This window comes from Dermacentor andersoni, chromosome 1 (assembly GCF_023375885.2).
Source record: "Dermacentor andersoni chromosome 1, qqDerAnde1_hic_scaffold, whole genome shotgun sequence".
Classification (NCBI taxonomy): Eukaryota; Metazoa; Arthropoda; class Arachnida; order Ixodida; family Ixodidae; genus Dermacentor; species Dermacentor andersoni.
The window spans coordinates 271,502,271-271,525,240 of record NC_092814.1 but is presented as its reverse complement, the minus strand read 5'-3'; the positions used below and the strand labels follow the sequence as shown (position 1 = coordinate 271,525,240).

Here is a 22,970-nt window from a genome sequence, read left to right as displayed (position 1 = left end):
GCGATCACGCCACGGGGCCCGAGGTTCGTTCATCACTGGTAATATACACGCCGTAGTGGGCTCGGCGCGCACAATCTTTCCCTTACTGTTTTACGCGGGATCGCCACGTTAGGGGTGCACGCAGGGTGCCGCCTTGGGTGTCTTGATTACAGTGCATCATCTAGCCGCTAGCCAATATGCACCTGCCAATGGCTCTCGGAGGATCGTGCCTTAACTCATAAAATGGGCAAACCCGAACGCAGCGACAAGCTCGGCACTAGCCTGATTTGTGTGCCCCAGTTGCCATAATGAAACATTGGTCAAACAAAAAGTAAAAATTAACTGTTCGATGACTTGTGTAAGAAAATACGCCAGTCTCGTGTGCTACAAAAATGATTAAGCTTTTTTTTTTTTTGTACTGCGTTGTAAGAACATCACGCATAAAGCTCGCGACCACTGAATGAAATATGCAGGGACTGCGTGTTCGCAACCACCTTACGCGCAAATTTCCGCACGGGAGCCTGTTTTCAGCTACGGATGCAACATGAAAAAAAAAAGAGAGAGAGAGACGTCCCCGTCGAGGATGACGTCAACTTTGCTTAAATATAGCCGGCAGTAAATTCGGATGTTAACGCTCGAAAAATTGAAAGCGCTGCTAGTTCCATCATCGCATTAGGCTGAAATGCATCCCTACAGTGCTGCTCTGGTGACTGATGACTGGTGCTGCTCTGGTGACTTTCGAAGCTACCCGTACTACAGCGAAATCAGTACATAAGGCCTCATGGAACAACTAGGATTGAAGCTTGAAGAAAGGGCCGTAGGTGCCTCTGTCAGTAAAGGGTGTCTTTGTCACCCTAACCAGTTCTGTAAAAGACGCCACGTACGCATCACTAACCCCTGGCTCAGATTCAGCCTGCTGTGCCGTGGCCACCATCGAAATACTGCAGCGCGGGAAAAAGCAGATACGTATTAGGCACATAAACCGCCTATGACTGGCACCAGCTGTGACGAAACAACAAAAGGACAGGATCTCCGCGAATGCAAAGTGTCTGTACGCACGTAGCGCAAGCGGAACAAGGAAGGAATCGCCGGTGTTGGGAGAGTATGGAGCTGTTTGTCTGGGGAACGCCAGCGCGTCTGTAATCGCCGACCACGCATGGTGTCAGGATGGCTTTTTTTCTCCTTCTTCCTGCGCACAATTTCTCTGTCGCTCATCGCAGAGAAATGAATGTGCTCGCGCTTTTAGGGTCCCGCCCAAGAAGAGTAAACGCGCGGTGTCTCGTTGCGCTTGTCGTCATCGCGATTAAGGGCATGCGTATGCAGATACACATCCTGTGCTGTTGGCACGCGCACGTACGCACGCTGACACCAAGAGCCGGCCTGGGCGCAACAACTCAGCGATTTGCTTGCTTTAGCGTGTGTGTTGTGTTGCATCGTGATAACACTGCCCACAAATGTAGATTAAAAAGACGTAAGAAGCTTCTTCCGGCACTACAGTTTTTGACCTATAGCCTTTTGCAAAAGTTCTCAGGCTTCGTCGCGCCCGGTTACGCCTGTGCTTGGCCCTTGTAGCAGGGCTTCTGGGGCACTTCTGGCACGACAAGGCTTGATCAGCCCGAGAGCGCTTCGCACCCTCTGAGTTGGCGTAGCGCTGGGTACACAATACGTACACCAGTGAATGGCCTGGGTCTGCTCTGGTCCCGCGGACAGCTGTGGCTGCGTGATGCAAGGTCGACGGTTCGATAAGCGCTGACGCCGGGTACACACCGGTAAAAATAGGTACAGGCGTCCCGGGGCGTGCTGTGCTGTGCTTTTTTTTTTTAATTGTTTGATACTCTTGGGGAGAACACCTTAGTCACAGTCCTGAACTCCGACCCTGGTTGAGAGAGAGAGAGAAAGAAACACTGTGATAACATCCTCCTCAATCTCGAGGCACAAAGGCTAATACTGTGGTTCCACGTTGAACACACCATCGTCTGCAATGGCTAGATATCTCTTCTAGCCTTGAGTACATTCCTCATTCACCTGCATGTCCTTGACAAATAAAAAATAAAATGAAAGGGAAGGTACTACCTATAAGGAAATGTATAACGGTTGCGGGTCTTCTGACACGTCGGAATTAAGAACGGAACCATTACTTCCGGAGCTTCCGAAGTTTGCTGACATTGTGACGGAGGCTATTTTGGACGACTCCGTTGGGATGTACCCTTTGCTTGAGGGTCACTGAACACATTAACCATGCGCCGCAGACGCACTTTTCGGGGTATTCAAACTTTGCTAGCCTCAGCTATCATTTTAGTGGGCCTATAGACCAACTTCTCGCGTCGTAGATCTGCAATGATACTCGGCATTCGGGAGCGTGCTTCCTGGCCCCAAAGAGCTGCAGTCGCTCGTGCTGCACAGATCGACCACCGAGCCACCGTTTCAAATGAAAACTGCGCGGCGGCGAAGCCGTCTACAGAATTTGTGAATACAATCGCAATAGCCACAACCGTCTGCAGTGAGAGCAGCGAAGGTAGCAGACTTACTGTCGCTTGCTCTCGGTGCTAGAAGTGTAGAACAATAGAAAAATTGCTAAACGGCTTCGTTTACTGGAGGGCACACGACGAAATGACCTAATGCGTCATATGAAAAGAGGAAATAGCAGTTGCGCAACCTTTGCTAGCTGTAACGAGGGGCAAGATACTTTCTTGCATAATTTTTTTTTCCTGCCGAGACGCCCATGTGGCTCAAATCAGTATGGTCACCAGGCGTGGGCAAGGCTCCTTTACTCGTTTTATACCTACCTCAACACATTCAGGCTTGTGTAACGGACAGCACAGTTTTGATCGATATACAGTCCCGCGTGTCGGTGGCCTCTCGATGTACGGTGCACAGTACCGTAACATGCCACCGCGAAAAAAAAAAAAAAAGAAGTCCGTGCCAGGAATGTGGTTAACTTTCGGGGGAAGCATGAGCTCACCAGAAGACATACCGAATGAAAGGGTTTGTTTGTTTATTTGTTATTTCATTTTGTTAACGCAATCAGCGCATCTAAGACGCGCTTTACACTGCCTTCAGCTCGTTTCTCGCGTCTCGCCACTATATGCCTTGTTCACGCCAGCCTGAAATATCGGTGTCCCCTCGTATTGCGTTGGTGTGCCGTTACGTGTTCAGTGAATGCTGCAATTTGACGGGTGCATACAGACAGCTCTGATGCTTTTAAAAGCGCCTATTTAAATTCACAACCTTGTACAAGTTTCCGTAATCTGATTAACCTCACCCGATTACAGAGGTAGAGTGATTGATCAGTCTCAGGTTGAGGCCGGTCAAAATTTCCACATCATTTTGGTTGTTTTGTTTACCGTGACCGCACCAACTGTATTATTTTCACTCGCAGATCAGGATAATAAATTTTTTGCGGGAAATATACACGTAAAATTTCTATCTTATAAAATGCCCCATACATTGTTACCGTATACCAAGAATCTACTTTTGCAATGATACAAATATACGCCCCATGATAACTTCAGAAGGTCTTTTGTACGACAGTTAGAAAGCCTTGAAGGTGAGCGGAAGTATGCAAAAACAACGTATATGACACTGGAAACTGCGATCGCTCATACAAAAAAGAACTATTACGATGAACGCAGGGGAATGATGCTGAGGGTTGGACAAAACCCAAATACCAAATGATTGGCACAGTAAGTGAACGTTCTATGCTTACCAGTGCACTACGAAGAGATGAGATAATTATTTTACGCGTGGCAGATCACGGCCTGTTTACGGTGGGCGCAAGTGTCAGAAACGCCGCTCCCCCTCCGCCTTTAAGACATCCCCTTTTTTAGTTACCGGAACCAGTGGCTTAGACCCGCGTCTGACCTGGCTTAGAAATGCACCTGTGTAGTCCCGTGTATACGTTGGACGGCTTCTCTCTGCCCAGTGCTTGAGTGAACATTTATTTCAGTGCGAAGCCCACCACAAATAATGTAACGCGCACGATTCCTGGCCAACTTGCACCCAATCGTGGCTCCCTACTCCGCCTCATTTGGTTCGCGCTAAGAGAAACGCTGAATACGGTCGCAAAGAGCTTAAGCGATTATATCCGATAAGCGAACTAGTTTTCTTGAACCCTTCAGTGAATAATTATGATGGACTGTCAATAAATATGTCAGTTGCATAATTTTATTTCAAGGCGCTGGAGACTGCAGTGAAAGAAAGTCAGGATGGTAGGACGACGGTGTGTGCATATTCTAGTGAGCCCTTATAATAAGAGTAACAAGCCACTCACCCTTTTTTTTTTTTATTTAGAAGAATTCAATTTACCGGCTCACAGCACATACACAAGTTAATAATGCACTGCAAGCGTTCGAGACAATAAATTAATATTTCATTGTTTCCGACGGAGTGCGGTACGTCGAACGTCTCGTCGAACGTGGTAGTGCCTCAATAAAAGTGGTCGTCTGTAGCATTATACTCAATACATTGAAACGAAATGTTTTAACACTGAGTGCAAAGGGAATTCTGTTTACACAGTTATTTTTTTCTTGCCGCCAGTGGACAGACCTAACAAAAACAAGTCGTGTACATTTCATAAGTAAGTCACTGCGCATATTTGGCCTGCCATGCTTACATGCAGTTTTATTCAGACATTATGCCGAATGCCAATACAGGCAAAAAAAAAAAGAATAATAATAAAATAGAGTGGCTGGGGTTAAGCATGGTTAGACACGGTTCTTCACTGCGAGCTACATCGGCAGGGTGCTCAGACTCAGCCTGGCACCTGCGGCGAAGAGTTGACGCTCTCACACCGGCGCGTGCTTCACCCATTGCGAGACTGAGTGTCCACGCGCCACCGAAGGGCAGCTGTTAAAGGCGCGTTTAAAGTCCAAAGTTATCGGCGCACGGGTGAGTGTCGCTCGACGCCGGGCGCGTCGAAGCGCGTTCACAGCGTTCCGTTGCGTTGGCTGCGCCAGTGCATCGAACCATTGGTCGAACGATAGACGCTGTTGTTCCCGCAGAGTGACGTAAGGTGTGTGCGCGCTCACGTTACGTCGGACTATATTTAGCCCTTAAACCCTTGCTTCGTCACTCGGAACGCTGCGGCGAGGCTCGAACGACCGCAGCTGCGACGCCTCTCCGCAGCGGATCACGTGAGGTGACGTCACACTTTCACACTGGCGTGCCAGCGGCTAAAGGTCAAACGCGCGCCGAGATTGACCTTGGGAGTTGTACCTCGAGGAGTAGAGCTTTCGCTCTAAAACAAGGTGGCGCACACAAATGTGTACACTGCGACTGCTGAAGAGGCTAATCGGCAGGTTCGGTGGCTTGTCCGCTATTGCAAATCGCTGGTGGTGCGGAATCACGCCGAACGGCGCTCGCTTACGCGGTGCGCTCTTGGACCCTTTTAGTAGCGTTGCGCAGCTCAGCGCGAGGTGGCGGGTTCAATCCCGGTCGCGGCGTCGGCATTTCGATGTGGGTGAAATGCAAGAACGCTCGTGTGCAGGGGCGCACGTTAACGATCCACAGGTGGTCAAAATTATTCCCAAGTCCCACACTAAGGCGTGCTCATAATCAGATCGGTGTTTTGGCACTTAGAACATCTATTATTTAATTTTTATTTACTAATTACCAACTTAATTGAATCACTCCTTTAGTAATGACACTTCGCCACATAATCGGGAATAACAAAAGTAGCCGGGAACGTTCTTCGTGGTGTCAGACGGAAGAGGTACGGTGAAACAGGAACTGGCGGGCGTACGTGACATATTAAGAGTAGGCCGGCGGGGGAGACTGTCCTTGGGGAACTACTGCCAAAGGTTGCACGCTCGACCTTGCTCCTCGCAGTGCGGGAGTGAAAACGACCGCTCGAACACGCCCGGGGTGTCTGACTGCCACTCCGCTCCGGTTGAAGCATGAAAAGCAAAGGGTGGTGTACGTGAGGTGGCAGTGTTTGTGCGGGGAGTGTCAGTCGGTCGCTCGGTCGGCGATGCGGAAGTATGCACCCCTGAGGGGGACAGCGAGCCGGTCATTCCGGCTCGCTGTCCGGGCCCAAGATAGGATGGAACGGATGCTTACAATGCTGCCGGCACGGCCTCTTTAGTACGCCTTCGGTTGGCACAACGCTTTTCGGAGAATGGGGAAGCCGCGAGTTCCACAGCCCCGCTGAAATTGCCCGTCAGCAAACGGGAGGCGGGGTAAACAACACCTTTTCCCAAACAAACTCGCTAACACGTTTCGAGCCTATGCCGCACGCCGAAGGATGGCCGCCCGCTTCTTACGCTGGGGTGCCTCTCACCCGCGTCCCTGTATTGTTCGCTTCCTGATGGGCGCGCATTTTCGACCATCCCCTGGCCTTCACTCCACTCTTCTTCCGGTTGCGAGGGCGTTGGACTGGGGTTCGAAAATGGAAAGTGCAGGAAACAGCAGAAACCCAAGTCGCCGATTCTCACTGGTTCCTTGGGTGGCGGTTGTCTCTCTAGCAGAGCAACAGAGTGGTTCAGTTACTTTTCGAGCAGTGTCGCAGAGAGGACCGGGACCACGGAAGTCATAGAAGGACGCTGGTTCCTCGCGCTATCGCAGGTGGACACCATGTGCGGCCAAATTTTCACTCGAGTGAGATTTATTGTTTCTTGAGATTTCTGTTCCAGCTACTGTGCTTACGAAAGAAAGGCGCACTCATGACGGTCGCCCGGAGTGCGTTATAGCTTTCAATTTGAGGATGCAACGGTTGAAGTGGGTAATGGGCGTCGAATAGTCATGGTCACCTTACTGGACGCGCACACGGTGCAGCGAATATTTGCTCTGCCCTTGTCATGCTAATTGCGCTCACTTTTTGCTGTTGGTGGTGTGATTGCATGAGCCCCTCCTTGGTCGACAAAGTGTACAGGACATTGCCGCGGTAATAGATCGCTGGCATTGTGCGCAACATCCCGAGTACACACGTTAATTATGTAATTAATTTGTTTGCTTTTATGTGCCAAAACGACGACCTAAGTATGAGGCATGCCGTAGTTGGGGGCTACGGATTAATTTTGACCGCCCGGGGTTCTTTAACGTGCACCCGCTGCACGTTACACGAGCGTTTTTGCATTCTGTCCCCCTCGGAAAGCGGCCGCCGCGGATGGGGTCGAACCCGCGACCTCAAGCTCAGCGGCGCGATGGCGTAACCACTGGGCTACCGCGGCGGGTACTAAACACGTTGTTTGCTCTACGCGATCACGAATTATCTTGCCAACGCAGATTGCCAGTATCTTAAAGCAGCGACACGTCAAATGCCTAGCTACCCCTATACGCCACTGAGGCGTAGCGCACGGTTTGTGATTCTGAAAAAAGAAAAAGAAAAGCATTGTGAAATTCCATCCTCTTTCACGTCCAGCCTTTGCGTAAAACAGTTGTGACATTGGTGTGGTATACTGTCAGAATCGTGTGTATCTAACGCGTGTCCCATCCGTGACTCATAGGAAGAGCGTTGTTGAGTGAGCTCACATATCATAGACGAAACTTGCCGGAGCTGTACGGTTGCTTGCAAGTACTTACGTATACTATCTATTCCGCGGTGCAGATCATCACCTCCCACAGCACAACGGTCCAGCAGCAGCAGGCGGTGCAAAAAGAGTCTGAACAAGCCGCAAAGCCAGCCTTCAAGACTGAGGTGGTCTGGCGGAATGTGGCCGTGTTCGCCCTGCTGCACTCTATGGCCCTCTACGGGCTTTATCTGGCCGTCACGCGCAAGGTCATGTGGCAGACGGCGATCTTCTGTAAGTGCTGCTTTGGTTCACTGAGCGCTTCGCTGCTAAAGCTTTCGAAGCTCTTGCCTGTGTGATCAATTCCGAGTGTAGCACATGCAAGTGGGCAAAACGCAGACGAGATCTGCTCGCTTGAATTTCGCCTTGAAGTCTCAAACTTCAGGGAGAAAGCTGCTAACTCTATATGCAACCTAATAGTTCCCTTTAACTGAGTGCTTTATTATCGAGGAGGCTGCTCCAAAACAGTTCTTGTCTAACTTGCTAAATGCCTACAGTATTTTTTTTTATTCTGCTTCATTTTTTGCTGGTGTAGACTATTGCGAGAGCAAGCTTTCGAGCTTGAAACGGGTTGGCTCTCCGGACATTTTCGCAACAATCGTAAACGCACTCACGTGCACATAGATTTTTATAAACGAAATAGGGAAAGTATAAAAATTCTTTATAACCTGAGGCTGTTTAGTTAGTTTTCTTTAATGCAGGTCTTTTCACTATGAGACCTCCTGCTGTATTCAGAGCCGCCTTCGCGATGTGTTTTTCAGATTTATTACAATTTAAAAATTGAATTGAAATTGAAATTCTGTATTTCATAGTCATAATTGCGCTACAAGATATGCTCGTTTTCTGAATTTCAGTAACTGCGCAGGGTTCTCTTTCTATCCTCGAAGTATACGCACTGCACTCGAATTATCCATTGTTGTTTTTGTTAACCTGTTTCTTTTTTTTTCTTTCGCTGTATACATGTGTAGCACTGGGACATGGTATTATAGACATGTGTGCTTGCTGCATCTTGAAGTCACGACAGCGTTGAAACACACGCGCAGTGTAGGAGAAGACATACTTCTCTGAGCTCTCTCGTATCCCTTACCTCTATCGCTTCCCTTTCTTCTTTCAGCTTTTTTTTTTTTTTGCAAGCTTTCTGATGCCGCGCTTACACATCCCACTCACGGTTCGCAACTTCTTGCAGCCTTCGTGTGGGGAATCTGCGCGGGCCTCGGTGTCACAGCCGGAGCACACAGACTCTGGTCGCACCGCGCTTACAAGGCACGTTTCCCGCTCCGGGTGGTGCTTATGATCTTCAACTGCATGGCTTGCCAGGTGAGTCTCCCAAGCACACTTAGTGCACCACGCACGCTTCACGCGCGCACGCGCGCACACACACACACACGCACACTCGCGCGCACGCACACAGAGAGATTAACGCAAGATTAACGCAAGTGTCGCGCGCGCGACGAAGCAGAACAGCACGCTGTGAATCGACGCTACCACAGCGGTCAAGGCACTGTGCTCGTGATCCGAGGACCACGGCATCAGGAGCGCAGCGCCTGCCCTTGCAGTTCCATTCGGCCAAAGTAGGCTGGCAGCCTGTGCGACGTCGGTGGTGATACGCGGCAGCGGGCACAGCCGCGTATGATACATGGACGTTTTTGTGTGATCTTCACCTCTAGTATGTTTTGCAAACAGCGCAATAAACGTTCGCTTACGCTATAGGCTGAGCGGGAAAAATTCAATGGGGTTTCAGTTCTTCGCATGCGCAGAACTGCCAACGCTTTCTCGTAGCTATGCGAGGTTCCCTTTCGCGTACGCAAGCCATTTATGTCCGCCATATTTTTAATGCTCGTGTAAATATTAGACGTGCCTTGACTAAACAGCGTGCTGAAGTAAAATTTTAAGGGGACAATAATATTTCTGCACCCTTTTACAAGACAAAATTTAAGCATAGTTTTAGCAATAAGGGTGTCGCAATTTTGCAGTGTTGCAAGAAGCCTTAATGAGCTTCGAAACTGCACCATCAGAATGGGAAAAAAAATTAAAGAAGAAATCGTGATATGGCAAAGAAGATTTTCTTTGTCTTTATAATTATTATTACTATTTGCGGGCGTGTGTGTCTGCTTAGAAGAAGTGGCTTGTTACTGCAAATCACGCGCTCGTGAATGCTGGAATTTAACGTTCATCGCCAAGCGTGTCCACCCTGTCCTCATCTCGTAACATCCTCCTCGCCTACACTGCCACGGTCACTTCCATGCTCGAAAAACTGGATGATCGCCCCTTCACAGAGAAACAAGGGTTCTGCTCAAGTTCTTAAGGGCTTGTGAATTGTGAGACAGCCTCTTTCAAAGTTGTAGCCTGTAGCATCGAGTAGTTGTGCGAATTTTTTTTCAACAAGACCTGTGTGTTCTGTGCGCCTTCTTGTGTCGTGCGTTTCTTTGCGATAAATACTATTAACAAGAATTTTTCTCACTTTATCTTTTTTTATTTGTTTCTTCCTTCACATTTTATTCCCTTTACCCATTTCCCCAGCACAAGATAGCCAGCCGGTACTTACACTGGCTAACCTCCCTGTCTTTCCTTCTCTTTCTCTCTCTCTCTCCAACGACTATCCAAACTTTTTCTTGAAACATTCCCGTTTGTTTGTGCTAATATCTTCATCGATGAAGCCGCTGCCGTCTGCGATCACTAAGTTCCGTGCGTATTGGTGCTCAGGCAGCAGAGACACTTATGCGCTCTCGGGATAGTAGCAAGTCTAACTCTGGTGGTAATAGTAAAAAAAGAAAAATAACAATAATAATAAACAAATGAACAAACTGGCATCACGACACAGAAGCAAGTGCACTCGGCGCGTTGATGTGATTGAGTGTGTGCGGAGATGTCGCGCGACCCGGTTACGTGGGTGACGTGAGCACGCCGGGCTTGCAATATTGGCGCAAGCTCCACCGAGGTCGGAGTAAGCGTTCAGGCGCCCAACTTGGCGTGCACTTTGTATCTGTGTGGAGTGCATGAGGTGAACCGCCAACAGCAACCGTCACGACGACCAAGAGCGGACCACCCGAATTCGTAATGCTGCGCAATTGGCTGCTTATTTGAAGGAGTCTACGGCTGGGTGTAACGAATCAAGTGGATCGGACCGGTTACCTCCAGGCGCCGGTGTCCTCATGAGTGGACGCGCTGCCGTCGTAAATAGCCGCCTGCCAAGTCCTAATCGAGTGCTCCCACTTACTAGAATTTTGTTAAGAGAGAAAGAGAGAGAGCACGATATGTTTTGCTCACGATTCTTTCGCTGCTGACTTCTGGTCGCGCTCTATGTCCCACCCGACAAAAGTGGGCCCACTTTGGTTGCACGAGGCATTCAATGAGTATATATAAGGACGCCGTCCGGCGTGGTTTGTTTATCTTAAGCCAGCACGATTAACCCCTCGTCGTCACTTGTTAGACATTGTCACATCATTTCGCCTCCTAAAAACAGTCGGGCCTGTTTGAAACGGTACAAAGAGAGGGCGAGTACGAGGGATGTTCCGAAAGTAAGTTTCGTCGTTTATTTTCACACGGAATCTTTATTGCAAAATAATAATAATAATAATAATAATAATAATAATAATAATAATAATAATAAATAAATAAATAAAACACACCGCGTCATCATGAACTATACACCTTGCACTATTTCTTCACATAGTTGCCACCGACATTGAGACATTTGTCGTGGCGTGCAATCAGTTTGAAGAAACTACTCTGGTAGAACTCAGTGCCCTGCGATGCAAGGAATAGTGGCACAGCCTGCTCCACCTCAGCATTGTTTTGAAAGTGACGTCCCGAGAGTGCGGCTTTCAATGCCCATTCATGTGCCCAATCATACGTGCCCAAATGTGCCCATTCATACCGGAAACAGCACACGTATGTTTGCAATCGTGATTTGTACTGGAATAACCTCGGGCGCGCCGGTCTGCTTCTCTCTTCGTCGCTCTGCGCATACGTCATTTTTTCTCCACTGATGCTCTTTCCGTCGTTGAACCAGCAACGGGCTTGGTTCTTATGGCGATTGTTTGATTCACCTGCTTTATCATCTTCTCTTTAAAAAAAAATGACGAAGCTTATACTTTCGGAACGTCCCTGGCAGAATGGGCACGGAAAGCGCAGTACAAGCCCTATATACCCGCCGTGGTTGCTTAGTGGCTATGGCGTGGGGCTGCTAAGCACGAGGTCGCGGGATCGAATTCCGGCCACGGCGGCAGGATTTCGATCGGGGCGAAATGCGAAAGCACCCGTGTACTTAGATTTAGGTGCACGTTAAAGAACCCCAGGTGATCGAAATTATTCAGGAGTCCCTCACTATGGCGTGCCTCATAATCAGATCGTGGTTCTGGCACGTGAAACCCCATAATTAAATTTTTAAGTCCTGAAAAAGAAAGTGCGCTTTTCTACTTCCGTAGTTCACACTCAAACTGGAAGTCATAAGTCATAAATGTCGTTTGAGTAGTCCCATTCCGTCTTATTTGTGTCTGACCTGTTGCACAATATAAGGGCGTGGGGCAATCAGACCTTGATTGCAGCAGGCCGCGAATGTGGAAAATGATGGCACGCGGCGGCATCCGAAACAATATTGGCGTTCAATGTATTAGAGCGCATAAGTACGTCCGAGGCGCTTGTAGCACGTGTGAATGTACGTGCCTGGGGAGATACAGCGCTTTTTTTTTTTAGTACGCGTACAATCCTTTCATAGCGTGGCCGCATACTTGCAGACATCGTCCTGAAACACCCATTTTATGTCTGCGCCCAATATTATGCTCGGAGGAAACCTTCATCGATGACTGAAATGATCGGCTGCTATTTGGGTAGCTTCCTGTGCCTTGAGGACGTAAGAGGACATTTTTTTTTGTCTCTCTCTCTATTTTCACGAAAGGCGAAAACTGCAATAACTATCCGTCTGCGAGAAAGATAATCGTTATCAGCGGTACTCATCCGCTGCCCCCTCTGCTCCGTAAGCGGTTCCGTGAAACCGGGTGCATGCTTCGATCTCTGTCTTTCCTCCTTTCTTTTCTCTTTCTTTGGTTTTTCCTAGTGTAGCATGTTTGAGAAGCTTGGCGGAACCATCACGCAGCAGCCAGGCCGCCGTATATTCCCTGCGCATGAACGTAGTATTGTTCGGAGAAAACTGCGGTGTAGTGGCTTCTGCGTCAACTTGCGGCTACAGGCGGCCGCACCCCAGTACGCCTACGATGGGGCGCGACTCCCCGCGGCGGACGGCGACGGCAAAGCAGCCGTGCTCTTTTCTCACCCAAGGAGAGCCGAGCCCGTTGCGTGGAATGTAGGTCACCAGTGGCGGCACTCCCCTTCTGTCTCACCTTCCCGTCGCACCACTCGCCCCCAAGCGAGTGAATGACCCGAGTCGGCACTGACCTTGCGTGCTGCGAGACTCACCCTCGCGGATTTTCTTTCTTCTTTTTTTTTTCTCTCACTCACCTAACGCCGAGCAGTGCTGCTGATTGCGCAACTTTGCAGCTACCATTAAGAGCTGTGAGCCGCGTCCGAGCACAGAAATCTTGCCGACGCTGCCAGAGATCAAGCGCGTGGCATTTCCTACACGTATTACGCATTACTTGATAACCAACTCCGGCGCTAGGTTCTGCAAGAGAACCGTGGTTCTCCGAGCACTGTGGTTCTCCAAGCACGGTGGTTCAGCCATCGTGGGAATGATGTTTAGTAGGTCGATTTGCCTAAACTTCGTCCTTATGGCTTCAAACGGCTTCGTTACTTTGCAATTGATCATGTTCAACAATATATTGCGCTGTAAATGCAACAATTCACAGAGATTACGCATGTGCGCAAAGTCTAATTTACCATTGCTGTGCTCAGAAAACAGTGAGTGCTGAGAAATTTGGAAAAAGCGTAATAAATGGTGTCAAAAGCACGTTTGAAGCTCCAAGCACGAAAATCAGACAGATCCATTCATTACACCCATCGTTCCATGGTGGCTGAACGAATGCAGCGCCCTAGTTCGCTCTAGCAATTTTTGTAGGAAACATTATGTCCAAGCAAGACCGTGTCACTTTTCCCCTTGCGTAAACTATGCATTTCGAATTGTCTATGCAGGCATCCGTAACGATCGCGACCTAATTTTGCCTGCATGGTCAAGTGCAGCCTAAAGTTTCGTACATATACATGTATATATATACATGCAAATATACATATATACAAGTATACATGTATAGACATGCTATGAGCGCTCGCGAAACACCTAGACAATGAAAAGAAAGAGGAGGAAAACAGGCTGGCTCTGCCAAGGCAACTTTAGTATTACAGCTTACATTTACAGCTTACATTTCTGGATCAGGAAGGCACGTCTGAATGCGACGATCGTCGCACCGTGCTCGGAATAGTAATCGGAAAGGCAACTTCCCTCGTCAGGGCAAGATATTATTCTAATGTTATTTTTATCGTTACAAGCTCGAACGTTATGGCTTAGCAATTACAGGTACAATTTATTGTGATTAAATTTCCCGAACCTAAAAACATGACGAATGTAATCGATTCTGACTTGACGCCACCTGCATGTACCACGGCTAGTTCAATGATACTTTAGCGTACACGAATACAAAATGTTGATGCCATTATAGGACGGGCGCATCCCATTACATTCAAGGAGTCAGTTTGCTGCAAGATCGTTTCCTTGCTATAGGAGCTGCGCTCGCATTGTGCGCCGTAGCACGTTCACTGTCCTTGCGATTATCCGCTTTCCTCGATGTCAGCAAATGCAGCATCGAACGCCCCCACGTTTGCCTGCCAAAACATGTGCTGGTGCCGACTTCCCGGATGGCCGAGAAGGATGTCCCGTCGGCACTGGCCATCACTTACAAATGTAAGATACCGTAAACAGCGCTTGTCTGGGACCAAGTAGAGGTCGAGATTCAGCTGCGAGTTGACACAAGGCCAGCTTTATAGCCGGGTATGTACGTGGGTGCTGATGCTCCGTTAACGGTACTCTTGAGGAAGTGATAAACGATGAGAAAAGAAATAGTATTTACATCGTCATTCGCACACCGTTGTCGAACATTGTCGCGTTCTGTTCAGTGACAGAGACCTAAAGATTTGCTTAGCATGCGGTAACCCCCCCCCCCCCCCCCCCCCAAAGAAATAAGAAAGAAATCAAGGACGCGAGATCACACCAGAGGGTGATCGACGTTGAAAAGGCGTTGAAGGATGCCCCCTCAGGTGTAGGTGGCTGGAGACGAGCAAGGTAGCGTTTGCGGCCACGATACCAGTCGATGCCCTCGGTGCCAGGGTAGGTAGTCGAATGTGAACCTTGTTTCACTCACAGAAAACAGCAGTATTGAAGGGACAGCGGTATTGTTGCTGCCGCAGAGCCCAGTCGCATGTGGTTCCACTAGCTCACCAAAATTTTTTGGTGCGACGTAGGACTATCAAGGAAAATTGCCTTAATTTTCGCACTTGTGAACACACCGACAAGATTGCACTGGTCATGAGATATGGTGGCGCATTATAGATGCATCGACTTACGTTCACAGAAAAGCTTGATGCCAAAAGACGGACTGAATCTCTTTACAAAAACATTGTGCACTGTGAGCCCGATTGGGCAAAGCTGGCCAAACAGCTACATGGGCAGGAACAAAATGCCGGAAACAACAGGCAGAACCCTACTGTTTGTTTAGCGATGAGTATTACTAATGTTTTTGCGGATTTGCGAAAAGAAACTGTGCTCAACAAGACGTCAACCACGCAATGAAATAGCAAAAGAAAAAAAGATTATGCTGCGCGTCATATCTTACGTCTTAAATGATGCCATATCCACTTCTCGATCTATCCCACTCAAAGTCGATACCGTCAATCGCTCATAGTTCGGTTTTTCATTAAACCTTACACGATCACTCGGTTTACCATGCAATCGCTCAATAATCGCGGGTAGCTCGCAAAGCTCGCTGTTCGCACCCTGTCGTCCGTTGCTTCTTTAATTCTTTCCTTTTTTTCTTTCTTACCACATTGTTCAAGTAAACGTCTTGTATAATAACGTTCCTCATAGCGACCAGTTCGGTTAGCGAAGGTACTGGCCGTGGATATTTGGTTTCGCACCAACTCTCTCAGGGACGTGCATGTGGGCACGTACTTTTGGCCTCAACTTCTCGAAGGATGGCCAGTGTTCTGGGACTTCTTGAGGTGAATATGCCGTCCACTGTGAGAAACAATCGCAGGACGGTCCCTTGCTTCTTAATCGATCGCTTCTTTTTGTTGCATCTTTTTCCTCGTAAGAGTTTATCGCCTCGGGGTTCACGTTACCAAGCGCGTGTGGCCGTTGTTCCGTCGTCCTTCGCAGTGTTCTCACGGCCGGGTGTTTTCGGCCGACCTTGGGAAGCTTAAGCAGCGAGACCTGCGGCACTCCGTAGTATCCGCGGTGGCGGCACATACGCCCACAGACGTTATGCCTGGATTTTTCGTCCCAATTGTGCGCCGATGTTAACACAGGCTGACACAAGGCGCGAGAAGGTTACCAGAAATCAGGAAGTGGTCAGAAATTAGCACTGCATATATCAGACATACGGAACGCACGTTCGAGTGTTAAAAATAATAAAGGAAAAAAAAACTTGACTCGTGAAGCAACCGTACATGGGACACACACTGCGAAAATGCACGACACATGAAGAAGCAGTGCGGGAGGCATGTGTCTCGTGTATTCTTATTGTTCTGTCGCTTATATTTTGTTAGCTTTACACTGCATGGTATGTGGGCCCTTATACCTTAGCCCGTTCAGTTAGCTCATTTGCATGAGCAGATCGCCCCCCCGTCTCCTTCACACGTAGGGTAACAAACCGGACATAAAAGTTTTGTATCTTCCTGCCCTTCCTTCATCTCTCTCTCTCTCTCTCTCTCTCTCTCTCTCTCTTGTTGCAGCAGTAGGGAGATGATGGTTTCAGCCACGCAAAGATTTGCCAGCGCTTGCTCATGAAATATGCCGGCCCGTGAAAGTGTTGTAGACTATGGAGGTATAGTCACTGCATGAAGAAAGATGACTTAATTTTCAACTATAGTTCACTTTCGCGGACAAACAGTCATGGTAAGCTCTTAAGAGCAAGTGATCGCTCGCACTTCACTTGGGTTTCCTATGCTGTGGTTCCAAAAACACTGAGAAGGTTTCTCGGCAGAGCAACACAAGCCATAACAAGAACAATAGCACTCTCTCGCATAAGTTTCGCTTTTCTGCTTTCCAATACCCGGAAGTCGTCACTTACTCTCCACAGTTCTTTCACGTGCTTGCGGGTGGCAAAGAGGTGATGCCAAAAGGAGGACTTTCTGCAGCTTCACGTAGCGTGCTTGCTGCTGACAAGAAGAGGCCAACGTCAATACTCCGACAAACGAATTGGTCGGGTTTTCCTAAGTGCGCTTAGTCTGTTTTCATAGAAGTTTCCGCGAAGCGCTCTGACGACTTCAATCGAGCGCAAAGAAAAGAATACGCCAGGAAAAAAAGAAAGAAAGAGCCGCATTCAGCTAAGAAACTGTTCTACGGGGCTAATGGAATCTTAAGCTTTTGTGTAGGGTCTGTCATATTTCGAAAGTCCAGTCGCGACGCGACGTCATGTAAAGAAGTTCCTCGAGCGTTAAAGGAAAACAAAATTGTGAAATGAATGACTCAGAGTATCTAAGAGTTCTTGCATGCACTGCGCGGAACCGTGAAAGAAATAACGCGCTTTTGCGATGCCTTAAATAGCACTAGATGATACTTTCGTCCATCGCATATAAAGCTGCTAAAATTCGCCGCTTCTGCTCTGGGCACGCAAAAATGATGTCCCCCCGGCCCCCTCCCATTTCCCCCCAAAAATAAAGCTCGTTGTGCCTGCTTGAAAAGAAGCTGCATGGACTGCCAAAATACGAACAGCCTATAGTAGCTTTCCTGGCGGGACTACACTGATCAGGTATTTTCCACCCACCGATATTCGACTTTTCGTGACATGCAATAAACACACTTTCGCACTATGGCTAAACGGGGTTCGTGAAAATGCGCCTTAGCTAGACACTTCCATTCGTACTTAGTAGGTTAACCTGGGTTGTCAGCAGTGCAATGTAGAGCGGCTGACAGAGATGTCATACTCGGCCGACTACGGCTACTCTTCTTCCCGTGGTGGTGCGATGTTCTGCCCTTCAGCACTGGCAGGTATTACGCAGAATTACACAAAAAATAGACGCTCCCCAAATTACTAGCTTTCGATGTTGCCGTTCATCTTTTGCGCTGAGTATACACGGTTGAGGGCTGGAATCGGCGTTCCTGTTTTTGTTAATATATTTTTTGTAGCCCCTCTCCCATTTCTATGGCCCAGCACGCGCAGCGCTTCTAGTGATCATGCGACTACCGAGCCGAGCACCCCAGATGTTCCGTTGTTGTTCTGCTTTCAGAACGACCTGTACGAGTGGACGCGTGACCACCGGGTGCACCACAAGTTCTCGGAGAGCGACGCCGACCCGCACAACGTGAACCGGGGCTTCTTTTTCGCGCACGTCGGCTGGCTCATGTGCAAGAAGCATCCGGACGTGATGCGCAAGGGCAAGGCCGTGGACTGCTCGGACCTGCTCAAGGACCCCGTCATTAGGTTCCAAAAGGCGTACGTATACAGCACGCGCAAACAAACGAGTGGAACTGTCATTAATCCCGAATGACTGCTTTGACGTATCACACGCCGTACCAGGAGAAGCAGGAAATGGCCCAGAGGGGAAAACAAGTGCCAGATGCGCTGGTACGATGCAGCTACGTCAGGCGCAGGGGTACAGTGCGACATCAGAGCTGCGCGCATAATGTGACCGTAAAAAGACACCATCGGTCCATGTGCAAAGCGTTATTTCGGGCGCTGTTTAGGTAGTCATGTAATTTTTTTTTCACTTCGTTCTTACTCCACGTACCAGATCAAAACTCTCGCAGTCAGGCGTGATCTTGTTACTTGGAGTGGCATTTATGTGATGTGCGCCTTTCATGACTTTTTTGCTGTAACCATTCACATGTTTTCTAAGTTTGCTCAATGACAAGTGTCTAGGGTATATTTCATCATTGCTAACCTCAGGGGTGCAAGGGTAAGGATTTTAGTGTCCTAACCTTGCCTCCAACTATGCGTATTCCAAGACATTTGACTGTTACTTTTCGCGTAGGTGGTATTGCAAATGGAAGATCTGCCCCTATATTAAAGATAACATGCAACTTAAGCTGAGAAAACTGATGCTGCCTACGTCGCCAAGCTGTAACGTTTGGGTGTTTTCCACTAATGGCCGAGGCGTTGCTTTCAATTACACATCCAGGCCGCGATGACTGAGGCGTTTGAACTAAAATAGTATTGGGCTCATTTAACGGTCATTGGTTCCGACTAGCACTTGCAGCACTTGCACTTGGGACAGTTCTGGCCTCCGAGTAATTATTGATAGCAGAGCACACTCGCACGGTCCACTGCAATGACACTGGGCTATGGGAACCTTTACCGGGGTATTCCTAATTACAGTTATATTGCCCTATAAACTTTGATCCCGTACTAAGACAACGTACAATGATCCAACGGGATCATGCTTTACTATCGTGCTTATCAACTATACCCTGAAAATTGACATAGTGGTTGGCTCAGTAAGCTTCCTTGGCAACATGTCAATTGTACTGGCAGAATGTGCCACACTGAACTCACCCATGGAAGTTTGCATACCGCAATCACTCGCTGTGTTACGAAGACACACAGACGTTGCAACAGTAGGCGCGTTTCAAAATATATGGAGAAATATGGTAGTTTGTCATGCTACTCTGGTGGCGACACCTTTATTGTGATTGTGAAACACATAGGGAACGCAGGCTTCTCGTTTGTGAACGGCAATTAAGGCGATTCCAGTAAAGATGTTCTTTTACAATATTTGCAAATATAGCAGCGCTCAAGCGGAGTGCCTGCCAGCGCCGACTTCCAGGCTAACACCGCTTGAAGCAACAGGACCACCGCGTTAAAGTGAGGCTGTGCGTCGCACCTGACTCTGGTTCCCAGCCTTGAGAGCGTAATCTGTACATGATCACGTGGTGCTTTTGTTACCTTCTCACTTAACTTTATTGGTTGTCTTTTATGTGGTACGTAGCGGCCTTACAAGTTCATATCTCAGAAATGTTTGCGCTGGAACGGCTGAACATGCATCTGTAGGGAGCATATGCAATAAGTTCAGAACGTAGATATTGCTCGCGCTGCTTGATGCGTCTGTCGATTGCACCCGAAAGCCGCAAGGCCAGGTAGCAAGCTACAACTGCATCTCTGCATCGCAAAATAGTTGCTGTCCTTCACTAGAACTTGCGAGAATTCCACCTTTCGTTATTCTGTGTACTTATAGGCATATTTATTAAGGGGAACTCACGAGGAATTATAGGGAGTTATCGGCGGTCACGTTCCCTTGGCAAGCAGGTTGCCTGGCATTTGTTGCCGAAGTATTGCAGGCACTTATTATGCTACCAGGGCTGTTGCCGAGCCCTGTGGATGGACTCCTGTAGCAAGACTCTCGCTCAGAAGCTAAAGAAAAATTAAGAACGGTATCCTTTTTACTGCTTATAGCGTCGTATCACTTATATAGTTCCAAGTGGCTCGTCAACAGCCCTGGTCAATAACCACCGTTATATTTTCGGCGTAAATGTGGGGAAAACCCACCAGATATTTGATGTAAACCGTTGCCTACTTCGTTTATTAATTTCACCTCCTCTCTCTCTCTCTCTATCTCTCTCTCGTTTCCGCAGCTACTACGTGCCGCTGACTACCTTCTTCTGCTTCTACCTGTCGAGCGTGCTGCCGCACCACCTGTTCGGCGAGTCTTACTTGGTGGGCTTCTTCGTCGCCACCATGCTGCGCTACGTGATATCGCTAAACTTCACCTGGCTGGTGAACAGCGCGGCCCACCTCTGGGGCAACCGACCCTACGACAAGAACATCTCGCCGGCCGAGAACCGCTTCGTCTCGTGGGCCGCCATCGGCGAAGGGTTCCACAATTATCACCACACGTTCCCCTGGGACTACTCGACCAGCGAGCTGGGATGGAAGCTCAACTTCACCACGTTCTTCATCGACACGATGGCCAAGCTGGGGCTCGCCTACGACCTCAAGACGGTGCCCAAGGACGTGGTCGAGAAGCGGAAAGCCCGGACGGGTGATCACAGCTACGACCACATGAACGGCCACAACCACCACCACTGACGACGAACCGACGAGTGCCAGGGCAGCCGGCTGAGCCCGCGTGAAAACGTTTTCGCGTCTGCCGCGTTGATACGTGGGTTGCCATGATATACTCTTCTCGCATCGCGGTTGCTCCTTTTTATTTTTATTTTGTCCCGCTGGCACTGCAACCCTGTTCATCGACACACAGCATCGGTAGCGACAAGACCTAAGTCTACTGGAGTGCCTATCCATACTCGTGAAGAGGAAAGTGCTGTACTGTTTCTGATAATATTTTCGCATTAATTTCCGTTGGTTTTGTCCCACAGATTATAGCAATGAACGGTGATGCCTTAGCCGCATGCTGTCTTCTATGCACGATTTAGATGCGCTGTGATGATGCGGTCGGTATTTAAATGGCATGAGCTTGATTAGAAGTTTCTGATATACTTGGGTCAGAGTTGCACGTCTTGTACCACGTCCACAAGACGGTAGCATTCAAAGGTTTCTGGGAGGAGCGAGTTATTTATACACAAGAAAGGATATGGCCGGACGTAAATTCTCAAAGTCAAGGAGGAAAACAAGGTTGAAACCAGTGACGCTTCTGCCTTCTGAACTGATACAAGTGAGAACAGCAATGTGCGAAATGGTTGCTCAAGTATTCCTTCTTTAATATAATTACTATCTTGCAGGTTCAAAACTATGTGACATTAGTTCTACCTGAGTGCTGCGAGCCCTGTGCAATGCATTTGAGAAGCACTGCACCATGATATCTCAGCATAGACGACAACGTGCTCAGTCAAATTACTTTTTTAACTGGTCTTTGCATTTGTGTGCGTGCTTTTGACGTCGACTTGTGCCTGTGCCGATCGTGAAGGGTGGCCAATTGTTCACTCTTGCTCAAAACTTCACCGACGAGTGACGGGGTGTAATCAGTGGCCTCAGCTCTCCCTTGTTAAGGAAAACACAAACACACACCTGCCCCCCCCCCCCCCCCCCCCGACACGCACACAAATATATCTGAACGCCACGTATCACGTGCCTTATTACGTCTTTGTTTACGAATTCTGGACGCATCTGCGATGCATCGATTCCAAACATCGAGGTACATGTTTGTTTAGCTCCCAACTACACGCGCTACGCTTTTTCGCTTTGTCTTTGGGCGCATTACTTCACTCATTCCTATCGTTGAGCTGACCACATAGTGTGTAGCATGACGTATGTCTGGCTTTCCTCAAGCTGTGGAGAAATCCAAACCAGGAAAACTAGCGAGTAATAATGCGTCCTCGAGAAATCACCTCTCCCCATCCTACCCTCCTCCCGATTGCAGGCAAGTGTCCTTTCCTTCTCGTTGCGGAATTAGAACCATGTCGCTTAGGCTAGCGTACCAAACATGCGCATCGCTGTCCTATATTACTTTCCCTGTTGTTGCTTGCGCTTTATCATTTGCCATGTTAGCGCCTTCTTCCTGCAGCGTGCGTTATGTCCTCCTTTCCTTTATGCTTCTGTTGCCCAGCCTGCCGTTATATTCAGCATTTTTCTCTTACGTAGGTGTCTGGCAATGTTCTCTGGAGACATGCGAAGCACTATCGCGCGTTGTAAATACAGCTGATATGTGATTTAGTGAACAAAATCATATTATATGTTTGTACATACAGGAAGTGCATAAGACCGAGGAAAATAGTTTGATGTTTGACTAGCTAGAATGTGTCAAGCGAGATTGTTGCTGTGCTGCTCACGTAAAGTCGAAGTCTGAATAAAAAGATAACATTTACTCGTTTGTCCTCTTTGGCCTCACAGATGTGATAAACCTCGAGCAACCGTGTATCGAAGTTACTCGACGTTTATCCCACTACGGCCGTTCTGTATTTGCGCATGCATCACCGCGCCACACCGCACTCGTACCCATGCTTAGTACAGTGTATGACTCCTTGGCTTAGATTGCAGAATGGAGGCATCATAAGGCCGAAAATGCGCATAACTAGCGACAATTCAACGACAACTGAAGCAAGGATTACCTCTATAACCATTGTACACGTTTTATGTTAAAGGGGCCCTGAACCATTTTTATCGAAGTCGGGAAATGAATTTGAAGTTTAATACACCAGACTATTTCAGAAATACTTTGCCGCAAGAACTTCTTCAGTGCGTTCAGCAGAAGCGGAGTTAGTGGCTATCAAACGTGGTACTTCTGCTCCTTCATCAATGATTTGCACTGCGAAGGCAACGGCGGAGCTGGGTGTTCCCACAACGCTCCACCTACTGAACGTCACAGTGGCGCGCAGTTCAAATTTGCTTTTGGAAAAGTTGGTTTTGGATGTTTATGTAGAGGCCGTTA

The 22,970-nt window shown here is 48.4% G+C and overlaps 1 protein-coding gene across 6 annotated transcripts in view; it reads left to right on the top strand.

Annotated features, from left to right (window-relative positions):
- The window catches only part of LOC126547642 (acyl-CoA Delta-9 desaturase-like), a 109,269-nt gene extending 86,863 nt beyond the window's left edge, over nt 1–22,406 (top strand). For all 6 annotated transcript variants that reach the window (XM_050195555.2, XM_050195554.3, XM_055063155.1 and 3 more), the window contains 4 exons: nt 7,523–7,718; nt 8,671–8,801; nt 17,880–18,085; nt 20,221–22,406. In XM_050195555.2, coding sequence (XP_050051512.1) covers nt 7,523–7,718; nt 8,671–8,801; nt 17,880–18,085; nt 20,221–20,674 — 987 coding nt within the window. In that variant the 3' untranslated portion in view covers nt 20,675–22,406. The remainder of the gene's footprint in view (nt 1–7,522; nt 7,719–8,670; nt 8,802–17,879; nt 18,086–20,220) is intronic.
- Nucleotides 22,407–22,970: the final 564 nt, after the last annotated feature.